This window comes from Podarcis gaigeae (assembly GCF_964106915.1).
Source record: "Podarcis gaigeae genome assembly, chromosome: 1".
Classification (NCBI taxonomy): domain Eukaryota; kingdom Metazoa; phylum Chordata; class Lepidosauria; order Squamata; family Lacertidae; genus Podarcis; species Podarcis gaigeae.
The window spans coordinates 98,788,978-98,809,777 of NC_139678.1; the positions used below are offsets into that span (position 1 = coordinate 98,788,978).

A 20,800-nucleotide genomic window follows, 5' to 3' on the forward strand; every position below is an offset into this window, starting at 1 on the left:
TCAATTGCTGGACTAGTCAGACAAGTTTCTTGGTAACAACCCCTAAATATGGGTTGTTAAGGTAACAGAAATTGGCTCTGTGCCAGAGGAACAAATGAGTGGGCTCCCCTCCCTCACCTGGCTGTTACTGTGAAGGACAGGCCGGAGATATGCATGTGAGCTAGAAGCTAGAAGCAGGCAGCAGCCTGGGCAGCTGACAGACAAAGCCATGCCTGATTTCTGCTTGGATCCTAGGCTGTGGATATGGGAGAAGCAAGATCTTCTGGAGGTGTTAATGCTGTGACTCCCTCCATTGTAGGCTCAGATTGTATATATGTTTAAATAAACCGTATGTAATAAAGACACCACAGTCTCCACTGTCCCTCATGCCAAGGAAAATGAGCCCTGGTAAGTGCCTGGACCCACTGGAATTTTACACTGCTTGGAGATTGGGGTGGTGTGCGTTGATTATTATTATTATTATTATCATCATCATCATCATACCACCCTGTACCTGGAGGTCTCAGGGCGGTTCATAGAATAGAATAAAATAAAAATAAAAACAACAACCCAATAACCCCACGGACTTGATTGATTGATTGATTGATTGATTGCTGCTGATTGGAAGTGGAAGTGACATCAGTAGGGCAACAATTCTCAGCACCCAGTAAGACCATTTACTACTCCTCCTATAAACCAACTCAGAACAATGTTGTGTTATCTGACGTAGAATAACCGCACAGGCACTTCAGACACCATTTGGGTGAAACCTGCTCTCACACTACCACCGTAGTCAGTGGATAAGCACAATGTGTTACAATAACTTTAAAAGCTAAAGAAAAAGAAGAATCTGTGCCATTTGCTGCTACATTTAGCTGTTAACCCTCAATTCCTCCCAGAAAACCCATTAAATAAATTTTATCTGCCCCCACAGTTGAAAAAGACAACGTCTCCCTCTCTACTTGACACTTGCAAGTAGTGAACTGAGATGGGCATTTTATTTAAATCCTATTTTGAAGCACGTCATTTAGATAAAGTAGCCTATTTTCAATATGGTTTTATTTTGGTCATTTCCTAAATCTGATTTGCCTAAAATAATATGCTTTTTTCTAAAATGAAAAATGAACTTAATAGAGGAAACAGTGTGTTTCTTCAGAATTATAGATCTCAAAAAATAGGTGGGCTTAATGCAAACACAGAAGGATTGATAAAAGAACAAATCCAAAAATCAGCAGATAGTTTAATTATATTATAAATACAGCCTTCACAGAGCACACACTTCAGAGATGGAAATTGGGATTATTCCTGTGATTGCCTAGGTTTAGGATGAGCTAGATTTGTGAAAAGGCAGCCTCAATGAGATAATATTGCTCTATATTTTAAGGGATTACTACATAATTATTTTTTTTTAAGGATATGGCTTTTCTGAACAAAATAGTGACAGTTACAAAAATGCCAAGTTGTGCTAACGGCCAAGGAAAAAGGTCTATTCTATTGAACAAAATGTGACATTCTGCAGGTTAAGGTAAAGGGGGTGGGAATATCGTCAACTACCTCTGTTGCTACCAGCTTTTTCTCTTTTTGTGCAAGTTATAGCACTTGAACATTTGGACAGCAACCTGAAAAGAGTTGAAGGCTGCAGTCATAAGGCCAAGTTGCAAGCTCCCCTTCAGTTCAATGGAGCTTTTGCAAATAGAACAAATGTAGTTCTATTGTAGATTCCCCCCCCCCATGGTGATCTCTTACTCAGAGGCAGCCTCTTTTCCTTGTACATTCTTAAAGCAAAAATAAAAAATAAAAAGGGCAAATTAAAATTACTTTGTTTGTATTAGGTCTTATGCAACACAATTTTACCCATATCTACTCTGAATCAAATCACATTGAGTTCAATGGATATTATTGTTATTAGTTATTAAATCAAAAGTGGGGAAGAACATAATGACTCTCACCTCTGTCACAATGTTGTTCATCACTGCTATCCACACAGTCTTGGATTCCATCACAAAGCCATCTGATAGGGATACAGTGGGCCTTATTTTTACATCGGAACTGATCTTCCTTACATTCTGTTACACAATCCATCTGTTTAAATACATTTATATGTGGCAGTATTTATAAACAAAAGCAACAGAGTTATAGACAGATCAAGTAGAATTCGGCAAAGGTGGGTCATTTTTCTCTTACTGACAGAAAAGTTACAATTAACACTGAATATAAATAACTACAAACAACACCATTTTGAGTTATAAAGGAGGGGGCATGACATCGATACCTTTGCCCTAAAATCACTCCTTAGCATCCAAAGTTACAGAAGTAGAAGAAGTGTGATTGTGCACTGGGCTTTTCCACCTCTCCAGCTTTCAATCAAGATTTTTTGTGAGTATAGAAAGTTGAGACCTGGGAAAGAGTGCAGGGGCTGGAGGAGGAAGCAGTATAAAAAGAAATGAAGGAGGGATCTATGTTGTGTGACTGGAAGTGCCCTTGCAGAAGCACAAAACATTTTTGGATACTGCTCAATAACTACCACCCAGCTCACGGAGCGCCACTGTTCTCATGAAATTCCCCATATTTATTTCTTTATGGATTTATAACTTGCTTTTTGACCAAAGCCATCAAAGTGGGTCACAATGTGAAAATGTAAGGATTAAATTGTTTTTAAATGCAACAATTAAAACAGCAAACCTGGGCGTACTCAAGTAGTTGTCTGATCTTTCAAGCTCCTCAGACAAGAAACAGATCTGGTTAACCTCTGACATGAGGTAATTCCAGAATTTTGGGGCCAGAACTGAAAGGACCTTACAGCTATGCCAATCAACTACTCCATTATTGGGATTCAACTACTCCATTATTGGGGAAAAATAGAAAAGCCCAGCAATGACTGAGTTGTTTGCTTTTCTGTACAAGGAAACCTCTGGGGTAGAATGAAATTCCACAATATTTGCGACTTTAAATTCAAAATTCTAAATTTGCTAGCCAAAACTAATTAACTGCGTACCTCATCAGAGCCGTCAGGACAGTCATATTCTCCATTACATCTGAAAGATGCTGAGATACACCCTCCACTGGCACAGACATACTCACTCGAAGAGCAGGTTGGAGATGCTATTTCAGAAATATATTTGGCATTAGAGAAAGGCAGTGCACTGTAAGCTTGGTATTTGGTAAAATCTGTATTTCTACAGAGTGGCATGTTTGGTAAGGGCAAAATATATTACTAACAGTGTTTTTCATTGCAGTTAATAATTCTCTTATCCCCACCCCCACCCCCCGATAAAGATTTACCTGGTTCACAATTTTTCTCATCTTCCCCAAGAATGCAGTCATCGTGTCCATCACATTTCCACTTTGAGGAAATGCACTGACCATTGGAGCATTGAAACTGGTCTTTTAAGCAGCCAGAATCACAGTATCTCTGTCATAAACAAAATAACGCAACCAATTGAAGTAATATACAATACAAAGTGCAAAAAGAAGATTATGCCTGGAAACGAACAGCATTTGTGAATTCTCCAGTAATAAAATAATCATTTCCAAAGTTATACAAAAGTAGCAGAAGTTATAAAATGGAATAGTAATCACAACTGGATAGCGGGTAGAGTAATTTGATTGAGTGATAGTCATGGACATGGCCACCTCAAATACGGTGACATTTTTCTTAAAAGTACATTTAGAATTATCACTTCAAATATGGGCTAAAAATAGGGATATATGAAACCTTTCTTATTATTTTCTGTGATATTTCCACCTCATGGAAAATTGAGAGCACGTGACAGGGCACATATTACAACAGCAGCCAGATTTTTGCAAGGTTAGAATTTTCAGAACTCTTAACTCCAAAGTTACAAAGCTGCACACTAGTTTGGACCTGGACCGAAAAGGGATTAAGACGAGGTTTGATTATGCATTGAATCAAAGAACTGGATGGGACCCAAGGTTCATTTAGTCCAAGCCCTTGCAGTGGAGGAATCTTAACTAAAGCATCCACGACAGACAGCCATCCATCCTCTGCTTAAAAACTTCCAAGGAAGGAGAGTCTACCACCTTCTGAGGGAGTCTGCTCCACTGTCGAACAGCTCTTACCATCAGAAAGTTCCAGTTACAGATAGGTAGCCATGTTGGTCTGCCATAGTCAAAACAAAAAAAATTCCTTCCAGTAGCACCTTAAAGACCAACTAAGTTAGTTCTTGGTATGAGCTTTTGTGTGCATGCACACTTCTTCAGATACACTGAAACAGAAGTTACCAGACCCTTCTATATAGTGAGAAGGTGGGGAGGGGTATTACTCAGAAGGGTGGTGGGAATGGGTGATTGGCAGATAGCTGTGATGAGCCTGTTGACGACTCTTAACAACTGCAATAGGTCTTACAGGAAAAAGAAGGTGAAAAATGGCCTTGTCATGTATAATGAGATAAGAATCCAAGGTCTTTGTTCAGACCAGGACTCTCCATGGTTTTAAGTTTGGTGATAAGTTGCAATTCAGCAGCTTCTCTTTCCAGTCTATTTCTGAAATTCCTTTGTAGTAAAACAGCTACTTTGAGATCTTGTATAGAATGTCCTGGGAGATTGAAGTGTTCTCCTACTGGTTTCTCTGTCTTGTGATTCCTGATGTCCGATTTCTGTCCGTTTATTCTTTGGCGTAAGGTCTTGCCTGTTTGTCCAATATAGAGAGCTGAAGGACACTGTTGGCATTTGATGGCATACACAATGCTAGACGATGAGCAATTAAATAGTCCCGAGATGGTATGTGTGATGTTGTTGGGGCCAGTAATGGTGTTGTCCGGGTGTATGTGGCAGCAAAGTTGGCATCTGGGTTTATTGCAGGCTCTGGTGCCAGTGTCCGTGTTAGGTCTGGTTGTGGTATTATTGTGGGTTAGGAGTTGTTTAAGATTGGGTGGCTGTCTGTAGGCAATGAAAGGTCTTCCTCCCAGACCTTGAGAAAGAGAACTGTCAGAGCCAGTGTGGTGTAGTGGTTAAGAGCGGTAGTCTCGTTATCTGGGGAACCGGGTTCGCGTCTCCGCTCCTCCACATGCAGCTGCTGGGTGACCTTGGGCCAGTCACACTTCTCTGAAGTCTCTCAGCCCCACTCACCTCACAGAGTGTTTGTTGTGGGGGAGGAAGGGAAAGGAGAATGTTAGCCGCTTTGAGACTCCTTAAAGGGAGTGAAAGGCGGGATATCAAATCCAAACTCTTCTTCTTCTTCTTCATTGTCCAGGAGAGGTTGTAGATCTCTGATGATGCGTTGTACTGTTTTAACTTGGGAGCTGTATGTGATGACTAGAGGTGTTCTGTTATTTTCTTTTTTGGGTCTGTCTTGCAGCAAGTTCTCTCTGGGTATCAGTCTGGCTCTGTTGATCTGTTGTCTAACTTCATCTGCTGGGTATTTTAGTTCTAAAAAGGTTTGCTGTAGATCTCTTAGGTGAGAGTCTCTGTCTGTAGAATTGGAACAGATGCGGCTGTAACGTAGTGCCTGGCTATATACAATGGACTGTTTGGTATGTTTGGGATGGTAGCTAGAGGCATGTAGATATGTTTGTCGGTCAGTTGGTTTACGGTATAAGGTGGTGTCTATGCGCCCATCCTGTATTTTTATAGAAGAGTCCAAAAAATGTATTTCTTGCATAGATTGATTCATTGTTAGGTTGATTGTGGGGTGAAAATCATTGAATTTCTGGTGGAAGGTGTCCAGGGTCTGTTGACCATGTGTCCAGATGATAAAAATATTGTCAATGTATCGCAGGTACAAGAGAGGTTTGAGTGGGTAGGAGTTTAGGAAACGTTGTTCTAAATCTGCCATGAAGATGTTGGCATACTGTGGGGCCATGCGGGTGCCCATAGCTGTGCCGCTGATCTGAAGGAACAGGTCATCACCGAATTTGAAGTTGTTGTGGGTAAGGACAAATTGGCAGAGTTTGGTGGCAAAGTCCGCTGTGGTTTTATCTGAAATGGTGTTCCTTATAGCTTGTAAACCATCGTTGTGTGGGATGTTGGTATACAGAGATTCCACATCCATAGTAGCTAGTATAGTATTGTTGGGAAGATTATTTAAAGATTGTATTTTCCTCAGAAAATCTGTGGTGTCATGTACATAGCTGGGAGCACTGATGGCATATGGTTTCAGAACAGAGTCCATATAACCGGAGACACCCACTGTAATAGTGCCAATACCTGAAATGATGGGGTGTCCTGGATTTCCTGGTTTGTGTATTTTAGGTAGAAGATAGAAAGTTCCTGGGCGAGGTTCTGTTGGTGTGTTAGTGAGGATCTGTTCTTGGATGTGTGGGGGTAGCTCCTTAACAATCTTGTTCAGTTCTTTTTTGTATTCTTGTGTGGGGTCTGAGTCCAATTTTATGTAAAAGGCGGTATCAGAAAGTTATCCCTCATGCTTCTGCTTTGGAAAAAAGCTCATAGCTTTGCACTTTAAAAAAACAAAAACAAAAATCTTGCTGTTGGGTGGCAATACCATGCTATTTTACTCATAGTTTCTGATACCAAGTGTTGGCAGCTTGCTTTTCCTCAATGGAGCAGGCTATGATGCCATTTTATTTTGTTGACTTCCTTTTGCACAGGTCTTACTGGCTAGTTGTTTCTTTTAATATAGTTTCCCCCCCCCCCCTGCAAACTACTTCCCTGACTTCCCTCAGTAGATCAGGATATTTCCTGCAATCTAGTTCTTTAAGCAAATTTAATTGACCCCAATTCTGCATTGTACCAATAACGTGAATAATTTTTGTGAGACCATGTTGACTCAACCTTACTTTTAACTTCCTGGAAATTCTTACGTTTGAGCCTCCAAAGTCTTACATTTGAGCCTATACTCAGTGGCGTAGCGTGGGTTGTCAGCACCCGGGGCAAGGCAAGTAATTTGCACCCCCTAACCCATGGATTTGCGCCCCATAACTCGTGGATTTGCGCCCCTAACCCTAACCCCCAGATGTTGCGCCCAGTGCGGCCGGCCCCCCCTGCACCCCACACGGTACGCCACTGCCTATACTGCCTTTGGGTCTGCTTGCTCAGCAGCTATGTAGAGGGGACCGAGACCAATGCTTGTAGATCCAAATCAAGTTGTTAATCCTGGATCTTACGTAGAGTATTGATCACATGGTTTTAGGTGGCGTGTGCATCAGTATATAAGCCCAAACATGGATGTTTTGGGGGTACTGAGGTGGAAAAGGCACTTCACCCCCTGCTGCTAGTATCCCATCATATATAGGTGCTAAGTATCAAAACCAATCTCTTGCAAAGACCTACCTCATCTGAGCCATCTGCACAATCATAATCACCATCACACCAAAATCTTGCAGACATACAGTCTCCATTTGAGCAGTGAAAGTCTTTCTGAGCGCATGTTTGTGGTTCTGAAAGAAGAAAAGTTTCAGATTCAAACTAAACATAAGTTAGAGAACTTTTTTCTTACTTTGATATAACTCTCCAAAGCTTACCCGTGATACACTAAGAACTGAAATCAGAACTGTTTCCTGGTTCCATTAATTTTGTGTTCTCCCTTTATATTATTTATAATGTTATACATCTGAGGGTGCTAATTGGGTTTAATAAATATTAGAATTTAATTAGAACCGGTATTTTAGAACCCATAATAGCTGGATTCATGTGTATTCAAGATGTGGGCTGGCAGCTGTTAATATGCGAAGAGTTAATTAACCTAAGCACACTTCCTGGGTTGTGTATTTGACATTGTAATCCTGTAGAATCAACAAGTCTAAAAGCTAATTAGCTGAGGTAATTTCCTTGTGCGGTGACCACCTGGGGAAAAGTCATATAGGTGAAACAAAAGAATGAAAGGGCAGATCTCATTTGCAAATGTGCCGGTCCCCTCCCTCTCTCAAGGGCTAAGTGTGAATAAATGTGAAAAGCTAATCCCTTTTCAGGCAATGAGTTTTAGGACATCAAAGGAAGGGCCTTCTCCTGGGTTATATAAGAGACCAGAATTTAGGCTATGGGGATTAGGGCTGGAGTGATGTAACCAGTAAGCTGGGTTGTGCTGGGCTTCTTGTTGTTATTGCTATGGAATATTCTGGTGCATTTTGGGGTACTGCTGCTGTGAGCCCCTCCATTGTAAACTCCAGGTTGTGTGTGTGTGTGTGTGTGTGTGTGTGTGTGTGTGAATAAGCTATATATCCTAAAGACACTAGCCTCCATTGAGCCTTATTCCTGAAGGAAACACTAACCCTGGGTAAGAACGCCTGCAACCCCTGGAATCTTATGCAGCTGCTCAGCAGAGATTGGGGTGGCGTGTGATAATATTGTAACATTATTATTATTATTATTTCCAAAAAAATCCAGCTTAAAAATGGGGGGCATGCTCATACATATTTAAAATAAGTATGCTTGAAATTCAGAAACTATTGATTAAAGGTATTTTACTCTTACATACCCGCAGAGGCTCTCCACTTTTTAGTTCCATATAAGAAAATATGCATTTTTAAAAAGGACTATTTTAACTATCAAAAGCTTCCCAAAAGCTTTTGATGTTACTACAATGTAGGCCAAAGTTTTAAAAAGAGGAGTGCTAATGTAGTGCTAAGGAGATCACTCCATCAGTTCGAGCATTTCAGCTTGTCTGATGGAATTATCTCCCTTCTTCTCTCCCCCCCCCCCCCCCGCTGTTCACTGGGTCTTCTGCATGATGTCATTAGCAGACAACAAGGCAAGTATCCCGAGGCTGCATTTCTTGTATGCGGGGATTTTAACCAGGCAGATTTGAAAGTGGCCCTACCCAAATTCTATCAACACATAAAGTGTGCAACCAGGGAAGAAAGGACTCTGGACAGGCTGTATACAAATGTCAAGCAGGCCTATAAGGCCGAACCATTGGCACATCTAGGCCAATCTGATCATGTGTCCCTGCTCCTGACTCCTGAATATATTCCATTGAGGAAACGGACTCCAGCTATAAAGAGGGATATTACAATATGGCCAGCTGAAGCATCCCAACAACTACAAGACTGTTTTCATGACACCGACTGGGAGGTATTTGCCCAACAGGATCTAGAGACTCATACTGAGCAAGTGTTGGACTATATCAGGTTCTGCACTGACAATGTAACACAGAGGCGCCGGATAAAGATCTACCCAAACAGGAAGCCCTGGATGACAAGGGAGGTCCAGGGGTTGCTAAAGGCAAGAAATACTGCTTTCAGAAGTGGAGATAAGTCGTTGTACAGCTTAGCTAGAGCGGATCTAAAGAGAGGTATCCGTGTAGCAAAGGAGGCGTATAGACAGCGTCTGGAGAATCATCTACAAAGCAACAACACCAGGCAGATGTGGCAAGGCGTACAAGAATTAACAGGGTATAAATTCAAGGATTCCCTGGCAGACGAGGGAGGGGCATTCCTCGCAGAGGATCTGAATGCCTTTTTTGCCCATTTTGAAGCAACATCTGCAGCAACACCTGCTGAGGCTTTACCACCACCACCACCACCACCACCACTCCCTGTGAAGGCTTTGCCACCATCACCACCATCGTCATCATCAGTACAAAGGAATGTGGTAGTCTCTGTGGAAAAAGAAGAGATGAGGAAGGTGCTGAAGGGAATCAACCCAAGGAAGGCCACAGGGCCAGATGGGGTAGCTGGAAGGGTACTGAGAGACTGTGCAGACCAACTAGCAGGAGTTTTCACTGGGATTTTAAATCGATCCCTAGCCCAGGCTATTGTTCCATCCTGCCTAAAGTCCTCTACTATCGTTCCAATAGCAAAAAAATCTATCCCGGAAGATCTGAATGACTTTCGTCCAGTAGCACTCACACCTATAATCATGAAGTGCTTTGAAAAGCTGGTACGAAATTATGTCATTGCCTGTTTACCAGAGGGACTGGACACATTCCAATTTGCTTATAAAATGAAAAGATCGACAGAGGACGCTGTGGCGATTGCCCTCCATGCCGTTCTTGCACATTTGGAGCAGCGGGGGGGTTATGCCAGACTGCTTTTTTTAGATTTCAGCTCGGCATTTAATACCATTCTACCACAACGTCTGGTGTCTAAACTGGAAGATCTGGGGCTCCCGTTATCACTTTGTGGGTGGATATCGGCCTTTCTGTCGGACCGCACCCAGAGGGTTCAGTTGGGCCCTTATACCTCTAATACACTTAAGACTAACACAGGAACACCACAGGGATGCGTACTTAGTCCGCTCCTTTATATTCTCTACACATACGATTGTGTCGCTGCTCACCCTAGTAATAGGGTTGTCAAATTTGCAGATGACACAACCGTGATTGGGCTCATCTCTGAAAGGGAGGGTGAAACGGACTATAGAGATGAGGTGGAGCGGCTGACAGAGTGGTGCAGAGCTAACAACTTGCTCATAAATACAAGGAAGACAAAGGAGCTTGTGGTGGACTTCAGGAGACAGAAGAGCAATGTCCAGCCACTTCTGATTGATGGGGTCTGTGTGGAGAGGGTAACAACGTTCAGATTTTTGGGTATTGAATTACAAGAGGATCTGTCCTGGAGTGTCAACACAAGGGGGCTTGTGAAGAAGGCGCAGCAGAGACTGTACTTTTTAAGAATCCTAAGGAAAAACCATCTTCCGCAGAAACTGCTGCTTGCCTTCTATCACTGTGCCATTGAGAGCGTGCTCACTTATGGCTTATGTGTGTGGTACGGAAGCTGTACTACCCAGGACAGGATAGTGTTGTGCAGAGTTGTTAAGGCAGCAGAGAGCATTGTTGGCTGCCCACTCTCCACCTTAGAGCAGATTTATGCCACAAGGTGCCATAGGAAGGCACTGGACATAGTAAAAGATCCATCGCATCCTGGTCACTGTCTCTTCGAGCTCCTGCCGTCGGGACGGAGATACAGGACGATGATGACAAGAACAAGCCGTCTCAAGAACAGCTTCTTCTCCAGAGCGATCTCGGCCCTGAATGGGAAACCTGGACTTTGAAGTCATCTAATCTTCCTTGCTGTATTATATTATATTGTTTTAATTAGTGTTTTTATAGTTGTTCTGATTTTAAGTGGAGTGCCCTATCTGAGTGGATGGAGCAGCCAAGTAATTTCGTTGTCCCTGAGAGGGGGCAATGACAATAAAGATATTATTATTATTATTATTATTATTATTATTATTATTATTATTTATTATTATTATTATGTATTTTCCTTCCCACCCCCCAGTCAATTTGGGAAGGCATAGGGACATTGGGGGGGGGAGGGGAAACCTCATCTTGCACAAGCTTCTGCTATTAATAATAATAATAATAATAATAATAATAATTTCATTTCTATACTGCTTTATATGTTAAGGAAAAAAATACTCAAAGCAAGACTGGCTGATTGAATTTGGCCCTAAAGCTTTCTTTCACCTTTTTAAGCCATAGGAGCTAACAAACCAACACTTTGCACTTTGCTACTGTAGGTGAGTTGACTTTACTTATTTCACACAGCTTATGCAAGTATTCCAAATACTCAAAAATTCAAATTTAGCTTCTGGAATAATAAGGTGTGGTCTGACCAAGGCAGAATAAATCTGGACTTGATGCAGCCTAGAATAGCTTGCATCACGCTGTTGACTCATGTTAAACTTGTGATCCACTAAGACCCCCAGATCCCTTTCACACATACTACTAGCAAGTCAGAAATTACTTACTGCAGTTTTCTTCATCAGAATTGTCACCACAATCATTTTGGCTGTCACACCTCCAGTGATCTGGAATGCAGTTGCTGTTCTTACATTGGTATTCATGAGGCCCACATGTTTTTTTATCTGTAACCAAGACAGATACTGCTTTTATTCTAATAATCTAAGGTAGTTAAGCATTGTGAAAAATGCATGCCAGATCTATAGCACATTAAACTATGTTTCACTAGCAAAGGTACTGAATTAATTATCAGCTGCTATGTCAGATTGCATTTTATTTTTACCATATTATTATTTGCCCGGAGGTGGGGGATAATTATTTGCTTGGATCCAAACTTGAATGTGGCTGATGGGAAAATCTGAAACAGAACTTTTCACAAGAGGCACTTCTGCCAGTAGAAGGGAAGAAGCAATTTAAGACCCCCCCCCTCCCCGCTGCAGCCTCTTGTGCCCTCAGAAAACTTGCTTCAGGGGATTTAGGGATTGTCTAGAACACGCGGATGGTGCTGTGGGTTAAACCACAGAGCATAGGACGGCGGTTCGAATCCCGGCAATGGGGTGAGCTCCCGTTGCTTGGTCCCTGCTCCTGCCAACCTAGCAGTTCAAAAGCACGTCAAAGTGCAAGTAGATACCACTCTGGCGGGAAGGTAAACGGCATTTCCTTGTGCTGCTCTGCTTCGCCAGAAGTGGCTTAGTCATGCTGGCCACATGATCCGGAAGCCGTACGCCGGCTCCCTCGGCCAGTAAAGCGAGATGAGCGCCGCAACCCCAGAGTCGGTCACAACTGGACCTAACGGTCAGGGGTCCCTTTACCTTTTAGAACAGGCATGGCAGCAGAGGGAGGATAGAATCAACAAAAAATCCCTCCCCTCCTCTTCTATCAGTGGGATTCTCCACTGGATCAAAACCCTTTTTCTGCATAGAAGGAGTCATTCTAATCTGAAATGATTCTAATATGAACTGACTTTATTACCACTAGTTGTGATGAAACACTTAATATTCTTGGGGTTTTTTCCAGGACCCACTCTTTTCCTTGGTTTCAACTGTTTTTAAATAGCTGCAAATCACCCTGGGACCTTCTGGTGAAGGGTGTGTAATAAATTTAGTAAGAATATTTTAAAAATAATAATTCTTACAAGCCTTACAACAAAAATTGCTCCTGTACATGGTTACAAAGAGCTGGCATGCTCAATTCCATTCCCAATCTCACATGGTTTTTCATCCAAGAAGTAGGCTGCATTCAATGGACAATGAGTATGCTCAGTGGTCTTTGGGCTGTTGGCTTCTCTCACCACTTCATGATTTCTCTCTCTCTTTTGGTATGTCTGCAAACCCTGAATTCCCACCAAGCCTGCTGATATTTCACTCTTGTGCATGGGACATATCGTTTTGGCCACATATGGGCAGGCACTAGAGAATTGCATTTGCCAGTCGTATACAGGATACTCACCACAGTTTGCCTCATCAGACCCATCAGCACAATCAGGATCCTCATCACAAACCCATAGTTTAGAAATGCAGTGCTTTGTTGTTTTACACTGAAAATGGTCAGGAGAACAGCTGTTTTCCGCTTTAAAGAAAATGAGCTACTTTAAGTACAGAAACTGTTTTCTAACATTCAGAAATTCTAATTAAAACAATCAAAGCTGTTTTAAACTAGCTTTCTCTCAATTCTTCAAACAAACAAAAAACCCGAACAAAAAACCCCAATGTCTTATCTCCACTTCCTACATTATTCAAATTATATTATTCAAAAGAATTCACCAAAACAACAATGTGTATAGCGTGTTTGACTGACCACAAATAATGTAATTTTGGAGTTTCTACGTAAGTAACTTACGACAATCTCTTTCATCTTCTTCATCACCGCAGTCATCCTGTCCATTACACCTGAGATTTATTGGAATGCACTTTTGATTCTTGGTGCACTTGAATTGACCTGACAGGCAGACATGTGTATCTGAGGACAAACAAATAAGAAGCTTCAGGACAGAAAACCCGGGTGATTCTCATTTTATACTGCTCAGCTATATTACTGCTGTTTTGAATGCCTCATTATCAGGGCTGGTACCAGACTTCAGTGAGCACTCAGCATGATGTTTGCAATAAGTTCCCACCTGGATCTCTACGTAGTGCTGCAACATGCTACTACTGGCACTGCTGCCATCACCATCACTGTATGTTGCCACCAGTCACTCATCTCACCTTAAACCAGACTGGACAAGGCAGGCAGCAACACCTGTTGCTACTGCATGCTGCCACAACTTTTCAATGGGAATCAAGCTGTTACTTGGTTCTGATTTGCAGTGCTTGGCATATTTGCTTACCTAACAATCAACCATTATCCAAAATAAAGAGATTTGAGGTCAACTATTGCATTTTGGGTAATCATATTTGATATTAAATTGGCTCTTTGAATCTTGTTTGAACTGTTCATTAAAGTAGTTTTAAGTTCAGACTTCTTCACGTTTATCTTACAACCTGAAACTTTGCATGCACGTTCACACACACACACACATACACACCGTTATTCCAAGTGCATTTTGAAATGACAAGCTGGCAACACATCATTACATCTCCTTCATGTAATTATATTTTCCCTTCTCTATCACTCTTTTTCATTCCTCTTGTACATCAATTTTATCCAGGGTTTATTGCCAGACAGCCTTTTCACCAAACAAAGAAGAGTGTTTAAAGAGGTCACCGTTCTCTTGTAACTCTCCTGATAGCTGTTATCAGTCATCTTATAATAATATTAGAGTGATACACTCTTTGTAATTATCTTCCAACTTCTTAATGATTCTTAAGAGCTAAACATTACTGGCAGCCTGGTACTATTCAGAATTTTAGCTAGGGAAACTCAAACACCTGGATGCACAACAGCTGATAAAATGGCATATTCTTTATCAGTTAAAGAGACAGGCTTGTCCTGTTTTACAGATTTCTAGCACTGTATCAGATCTCTTTAGTACTCTTGTGGCAACAGTAAGTTATAGAAACACTAGGGCAATGAGGTTTCTCCTTCAGTTCTTAGAACGTTATGCTGGGATATTTGTGTGCTTTCACTTTCCCCACAACTGTAAAAACCCTTGCACAGCACTTCTGCACCTTAAACAGGATTGTCCTCATCCTGGCGCAATAGCACTGAAGACTAAACCAGCCACTGGATAGGAGATGTAAAATGCTAGCAGCCCTTTTACAAGGGAACAATGAAGCTGAGGGAAGGTAAATTAGTAAGGAAGCATAATGAGAATATATAGAAGATTTGAGAAGATTGTAGAATGCAAAGATAAATGTAATGTCAGAATGTAGAGGAAATCGAGTAGGGGTGGAGGGAAGCAGGGGGAGGGACAAAAGAATATTATATTTGATTGATTGATATATGTGGGGATGGGGAGTAGCTCTGGTATATTTGTATTGTGATGTAATATGGAAAAACCAATTAAAAAGAAAAGAAGCTGGAGCACAGTACATGATGCTGTGCTGCAGCTGATAAATGGTAGACTATAGCATCAGATTCTCTAAAAAGCTTTTTCTCTAAAATTTCATTTATTTCAGAAAATTCATATACCACTTGATTGTAGGCAACAACAGCAACCTCAAAGCAGTCTCATGCCATATAATGCTTACCACAATTGAGTTCATCAGAGTTGTCTCCACAGTCATTCTCTCCATCACATATAAATGCTGGTAAAACACAGAGTCCAGTTCCACACTGAAATCGGCCAGGCTGGCATTTAAATTCAGCTGGAAAAAAGAATAAAGTGTTGAACAGCTGCACTTCATGGTAATAAGTTTTTTTAAAAATAGCAACAACACAACAGCCTTTCATAGCATTTCTAGGCTTATGAAAAAGCTATCATATATTTGTTTACTAATAAATAGATATGTAAAGTGTCTATCTCTTAGTCCAAGTACGTTAATGAAAATTTTCCATTATAAGTCAGTGTTTTTTTAATCAAATGCATATAAAATGTTTTGCAATTAACAAGAATGCATGCCTCTACTCTGTAATTTTTAAAGCAATGTGAGAACTATCAGAAACTGGGTGATTCTAATTGCTTCTCTTTCCTCAAAGAAGCAATTAAATGTATTTTCTCTTAGCTGTACTAAAATTGTTTCAGCCAGATGACTCTCTGTTTACAAATTCACAGCTACACCTTTCTCCCACAACTATATGACGTCCAAGCAGGAGAAGTGGAAGCTAATTGGCATGAAAGCTGAATTTCTCAGCAACTGTAAGCTGTGTGATTTCCTGCATTCCTGCAAGTACAGATCAGCAAAATGACTGCATTCAAACTACTTAATGCACCAGTACTCACTGTGAAGCACAAATATCTTCAGAATCAAAACAAGAAACAGTACCAGCTAAAATAAGTACAATGGTACCTCGGGTTAAGAACTTAATTCGTTCTGGAGGTCTATTCTTAACCTGAAACTGTTCTTAACCTGAAGCACCACTTTAGCTAATGGGGCCTCCTGCTGCCGCTGCACCGCCACTGCATGATTTCTGTTCTCATCCTGAAGCAAAGTTCTTAACCCAAGATACTACTTCCAGGTTAGCGGAGTCTGTAACCTGAAATGTATGTAATCTGAAGCGTATGTAACCCGAGGTACCACTGTATGTGTATGTCTAGGTTAATAACTAAAACTGAAATTTGCCTCTCTGTGAGTGTGAAACTACGGTAGCTTATTCAAATAGAATCTAGCCAACTCCAAAATTATTAGCAAGATTCTAGGCATCCATTGGAAGATGTTTTAGGCTGGAATTATGACAGCTACGCTAGAGGACTGCTACAAATCTCTACTATGACACCACAGTCCTATGCATGCTTACTCAGAAATGAATCCCACACCATCATCCATTGGTACTTGCTGTAGTATGTGCATTTAATATTGTGGTCCACGAGTTCTTAATTTTATTGATTCATTTTAAAATTCTACATTTTCAGGGTTTTCTAAATTAATGGAAGATTTAATAAAACATTCTCTCCCCAAAATAGTAAGGGTTGCATATTTGGGAAGCCTTTTTCCACCCTAAACTTCAATGCAAGTCATATTTGTTCTTTATCATGGCATTAGCAGTGGTGACTTCACTCCTTCTAAGTAGCAATCCACTCTTCTCAGGTCACTGCTAACCTCACTTACATTTCCTCTGCAGCAGAGGACACTTTGAGCTCTAGATCTCAGAGATGTGATTGAAATTTGAGAACCATTAGCCCTGTGAAGCAAAGGCAGTCAAACATAACTAGTTTCTTTCCCAGTAATCCAGTCTGGATTTCAAATTATAGTGATAAATCACCTAAACTCAATTTGAATTGACCCACGTGTATAAATATACCTATACACAGCAGCAATCAGTGTGGCTGAGTAGCAGCACTCACTCTTGACAGCTGAGTTGCTGCTGCTTATGGATAGGAAGAATGAGGCAGCGTTGGCCCAGTAAAGATGTGCCAGCAGGAAAACCATATTGGTTCCGCCCAGAGCTGGCCTATGCATGATGCAAGGCACGGTGACCGCCTCAGGTGGCAGGATATGCAGGGGCAACAGATGCCAATGTTTATCTTTATTCCTTCTTTGTTCCTGATGTCAGTCTTCACTCCCTCCTCCCTTCTTCCCTTGCAGGGAAGGGGGTGCCATTTTGTAGTTTGCCAAAATGCCACGGGGCGACCATGGTTCTATGGGTGTATTAGCACAATGCCATCTTCCCTGCTGCTTTGCTGATCCACTACATACTCTTTACTGGCGGACAGCATTTGGTTGTTGCCTAGTAACTGCCTGACAGACTTCCAACATAACTAGGTGAGGGAATACTGTTAATTGTATGGTAAGAAAGTGACCTGCTGAGGATCCTGTTTTGCTTCTGCTGTTGCACTGGAGCTCTAGGAAGCTTTCAAGCTTGCTGATTAAAAAAACTACTGGCCTAGTTTATTTAAAAAATTGAGAATGAAGAGATTTGAAGAGTGTGTACCAACCAATATAAGCCATGTGCAGCAGAAAAGTCTCCACTATGAATTACCATGCAGAAAATGCAAAGCTACGCAAGCCTGCTTTCATGAATATAATATATTTGTATTCACCTGTCACGTATTCATCTGTCATGGCAAAATTATAGCAGGCATACTTGTACCTGCTACAAACATTGTTTACTTTTAAAAAAATGACAGCAGTATTGTGGCAGGTGCATGAACTATGAGCCTATCAAAATATCTGCAGATTTTACAGCACATTCAGGATACTGCAACAGTGTTATAAAAGTGCTAAGCAGCAGTACATCTTATGAAATCTCTAGTGATAGCCAGACTGCTGCAAATCTTCTTTTGTATTATTTGCAAAAGCTATAATATAAATAAGGGAGATATTAGGAAATTATTTAAAAAGTTAAATATACCAAGTTGCAGCAGAAACGCTTAGAAAAAGTTTTATTTCTCCAGATAATTAAGTTATTATATATATATATTTGTTCACTCTGTAGCAGTCTTGTAGATTTTATTGACTTAACAACAATGACAAATTTATATCCCACCTTCCTCCAAGAAGCTCAAGGCTTCATGGTTCTCTATCTTCCCATTGTATTCAAACAACAAACCCGTGAGGTAGGTTAGGCTGAGAGATTGGCCTAAGGTCATCCAGCAAATTTCATGGCCAAGTGGAGACCTGAATCCTACTCCAACCCTCTTAACAACCGTACCACATTGACTCTTACAGCATGAAAATGCTAGGTTAACGCAACTTGCTAAAATACTTACGGCATTCTTCAGGTTCATCTGATCCATCCCCACAATCATCTACAGTGTCACATTTCCACCAGAATGGAATACATTTGTCAGTTTTGCAGCGGAACTGTAGGAGAAAGGTATAATATGGAAAACCTTAAAGTGTTGACAGTTTTTATTGAAATAACATGATTTTTTTTGCAACTGAAAATAATTTATAAGAAATCAGGGCCCAAAGCCAGAATATGGAGTCTGCTGTTCTTTGAAATTAGTTTCTTGCCCACTAAAGGGATTAATGATCCGGATTCACAGGCATATTTGGGTGAGTGGAAGGCACTTCTGTTCTCATGCGTTGGGGGAGGGGGGTATTTTTGGAAATTCCATGGCATGCTAGTTCAGAAACAGAGGGAGACAGTGGGCTATAAAAGCAAATGAGAGATGGAAGAGCCTGTTCCATGAATAGAACTTTGGAAATCAGGATCCAGGCCAATGCATTATCAGTCAAGTTAGGCTGGGGGAATAGCTTTGTCGATGTACCTAATGAAATTTATCCAAATAAGGAATATAAAGATAAATAATTTAGGCTTCAACATAACTGTAACACCATAAACCAGATTTTATGATTTTGAAAAAACAAAACAAAAAGCCAAGTTCCTAACCAACAGTACCTTCATTCATTGCTCTTTAAAACTATTAGTGCCCTTCCCCCTTAATCTGAAAACTCTCACAAGTCTTTACACTGCTTCAAAGTCTCTAAATACATTAATAAGTAATCCTTATAAATGTTACAATACACACGTTCTACTTACTTGACTGGCTGTGCAGTTTGATAAGCAAGTCTTATTATCTGCCGCGAGGTAAAAGTTGGTGGGGCAGGCACAGGTGTGTGTTTTGCCTGGGGCCAGGAGGCACAGGTGACTACAGCCACCGTTAGTCAATGCACAAAGATGTTTAGGCACTAGGAATGCAAAAGAGGAAGCAATTAAAATGTGCTAAGGTGATTCACATGAAAAGCAACATAGCTGGCTTTCCCCCAGATAAACTACTGGCAAATAGAGGTACCTCAGTATGACTAAAAATAAACTAAGTAAACAAATATGCATATAAATATTTCCCATCAGACTGTCAATATGATGAAAGTAATTTTTTCCAGGGGCGGCACATCCTATTTCGCCGCCTGAGGCAAAATGGAAAGGTGCTGCCCACCAAGTCCTCCCTTATCTGGGTCATGCAGCAGTTCCAGCAAGATCTCATGGAATGCACAAGATTTCAGCGAGATCTTGCCGGAAGCCTGTGTCACTGCCACTTCTCCTCCAGCGGTGGAGGCAGTGAGGTAGGCGCTGAGGCCACCTAGGCACCTCCTCTTTGTGTCCTAATGCCTGAGGCAGCTGCCTCAGGCTACCTCATGGGCAGGCCAGCAGGCTCTGTGTGTGTTTGAATCAACACAATTTAAAGGCCTTTTGTACTTTTTTCCACTTTTTCCTAGGATACACACACAAAAAGGTCCAAAAGGCCTTTAATTTGCATTGATTCAAACTGTCTATAAAATACAGTTTGCATCATATTATATTAGTTCAGACTAATTCAGCCAACTGACAAGCTTGAAGGACTCCTGAAGTTCAAAAATACTCAGAACTAGCAGAGAATTCTAGACCCTGTGCAACTGTGAACTCTTTCCTGGTGTCCAGTAGAGACTTACTTGCAGTGGTTGTGGGTTCAGTAAAAGTTTACTTCTTTCCAGGGCCTGTTACAAAAACTGAGTGAGAACTGAGGCGCTTCACAAAGCCAACATAGGTTGTTTATGTAATGGACCTTCAGTGTCAGACCTTCAGCGAAACTAACCATACTTCTAATATTTTGCTCTTCTTTCCGTCTTACTTCTTTAGCAATTCAATATAAAACTGCTTAGGTTAATCACTAAGCAAAGTCTTCAGAACTCTAATGAAGTCAGAATGCTCTTTACAGAACACATGCTGAAGATATTTACCATCAGGCTGTCTGTATGAATGATACACTTGGATATCAGTTATGGCATGCCACGAGTTAATCAGTGCTACTTTATCTGCTCCAGAGGTTTTATGGGCACGGTTGACTGTCTTGGTTTTTCCATCAGTCCAGTAGATGTAGTCTTCAAATAATGTGAGAGCAATCACGCCTAGAATATGTTGATTAGGAACTGCAATAGAATGTAAGATTAATGTTCAGTTTTGGAAGACTGCCAGCTAAAGTATTCCATACTGCAAAAGCTGACAAAGACAAGGACTGCATAGCTTCTTGTGAATAATGGCTGTGACAACCTGTCATGCCTGGAGGCTCTTTGTTACCAGTTAAAAGTATCTAGATTAAGATTAGATACATCAACCCCACTTGGCTAAGCTCTGTTGGCCTAACCATAGTGAAAGAAACAGCTGGGTCCCAGGGAACCGATAGCAGGATACTATTTGAGCACTGCCACATGCAGATTTGAAAGTTTTCGCACAAATTGTAGGCTGGATGTTAATTTA

The 20,800-nt window shown here is 41.1% G+C and overlaps 1 protein-coding gene across 1 annotated transcript in view; it reads right to left on the minus strand.

The window, feature by feature from the left end:
- Positions 1 to 20,800, minus strand: part of LRP1B (LDL receptor related protein 1B) — a 755,078-nt gene that overhangs the window by 49,470 nt on the left and 684,808 nt on the right. The window contains exons 61-71 of the mRNA XM_083702321.1: positions 20,284 to 20,472; positions 19,106 to 19,254; positions 18,330 to 18,423; positions 15,211 to 15,327; positions 13,421 to 13,540; positions 13,031 to 13,150; positions 11,590 to 11,706; positions 7,228 to 7,334; positions 3,262 to 3,391; positions 2,975 to 3,081; positions 1,929 to 2,061 (exon numbers count right to left, since the gene is read on the minus strand). Coding sequence (XP_083558447.1) covers positions 1,929 to 2,061; positions 2,975 to 3,081; positions 3,262 to 3,391; positions 7,228 to 7,334; positions 11,590 to 11,706; positions 13,031 to 13,150; positions 13,421 to 13,540; positions 15,211 to 15,327; positions 18,330 to 18,423; positions 19,106 to 19,254; positions 20,284 to 20,472 — 1,383 coding nt within the window. The remainder of the gene's footprint in view (positions 1 to 1,928; positions 2,062 to 2,974; positions 3,082 to 3,261; positions 3,392 to 7,227; positions 7,335 to 11,589; positions 11,707 to 13,030; positions 13,151 to 13,420; positions 13,541 to 15,210; positions 15,328 to 18,329; positions 18,424 to 19,105; positions 19,255 to 20,283; positions 20,473 to 20,800) is intronic.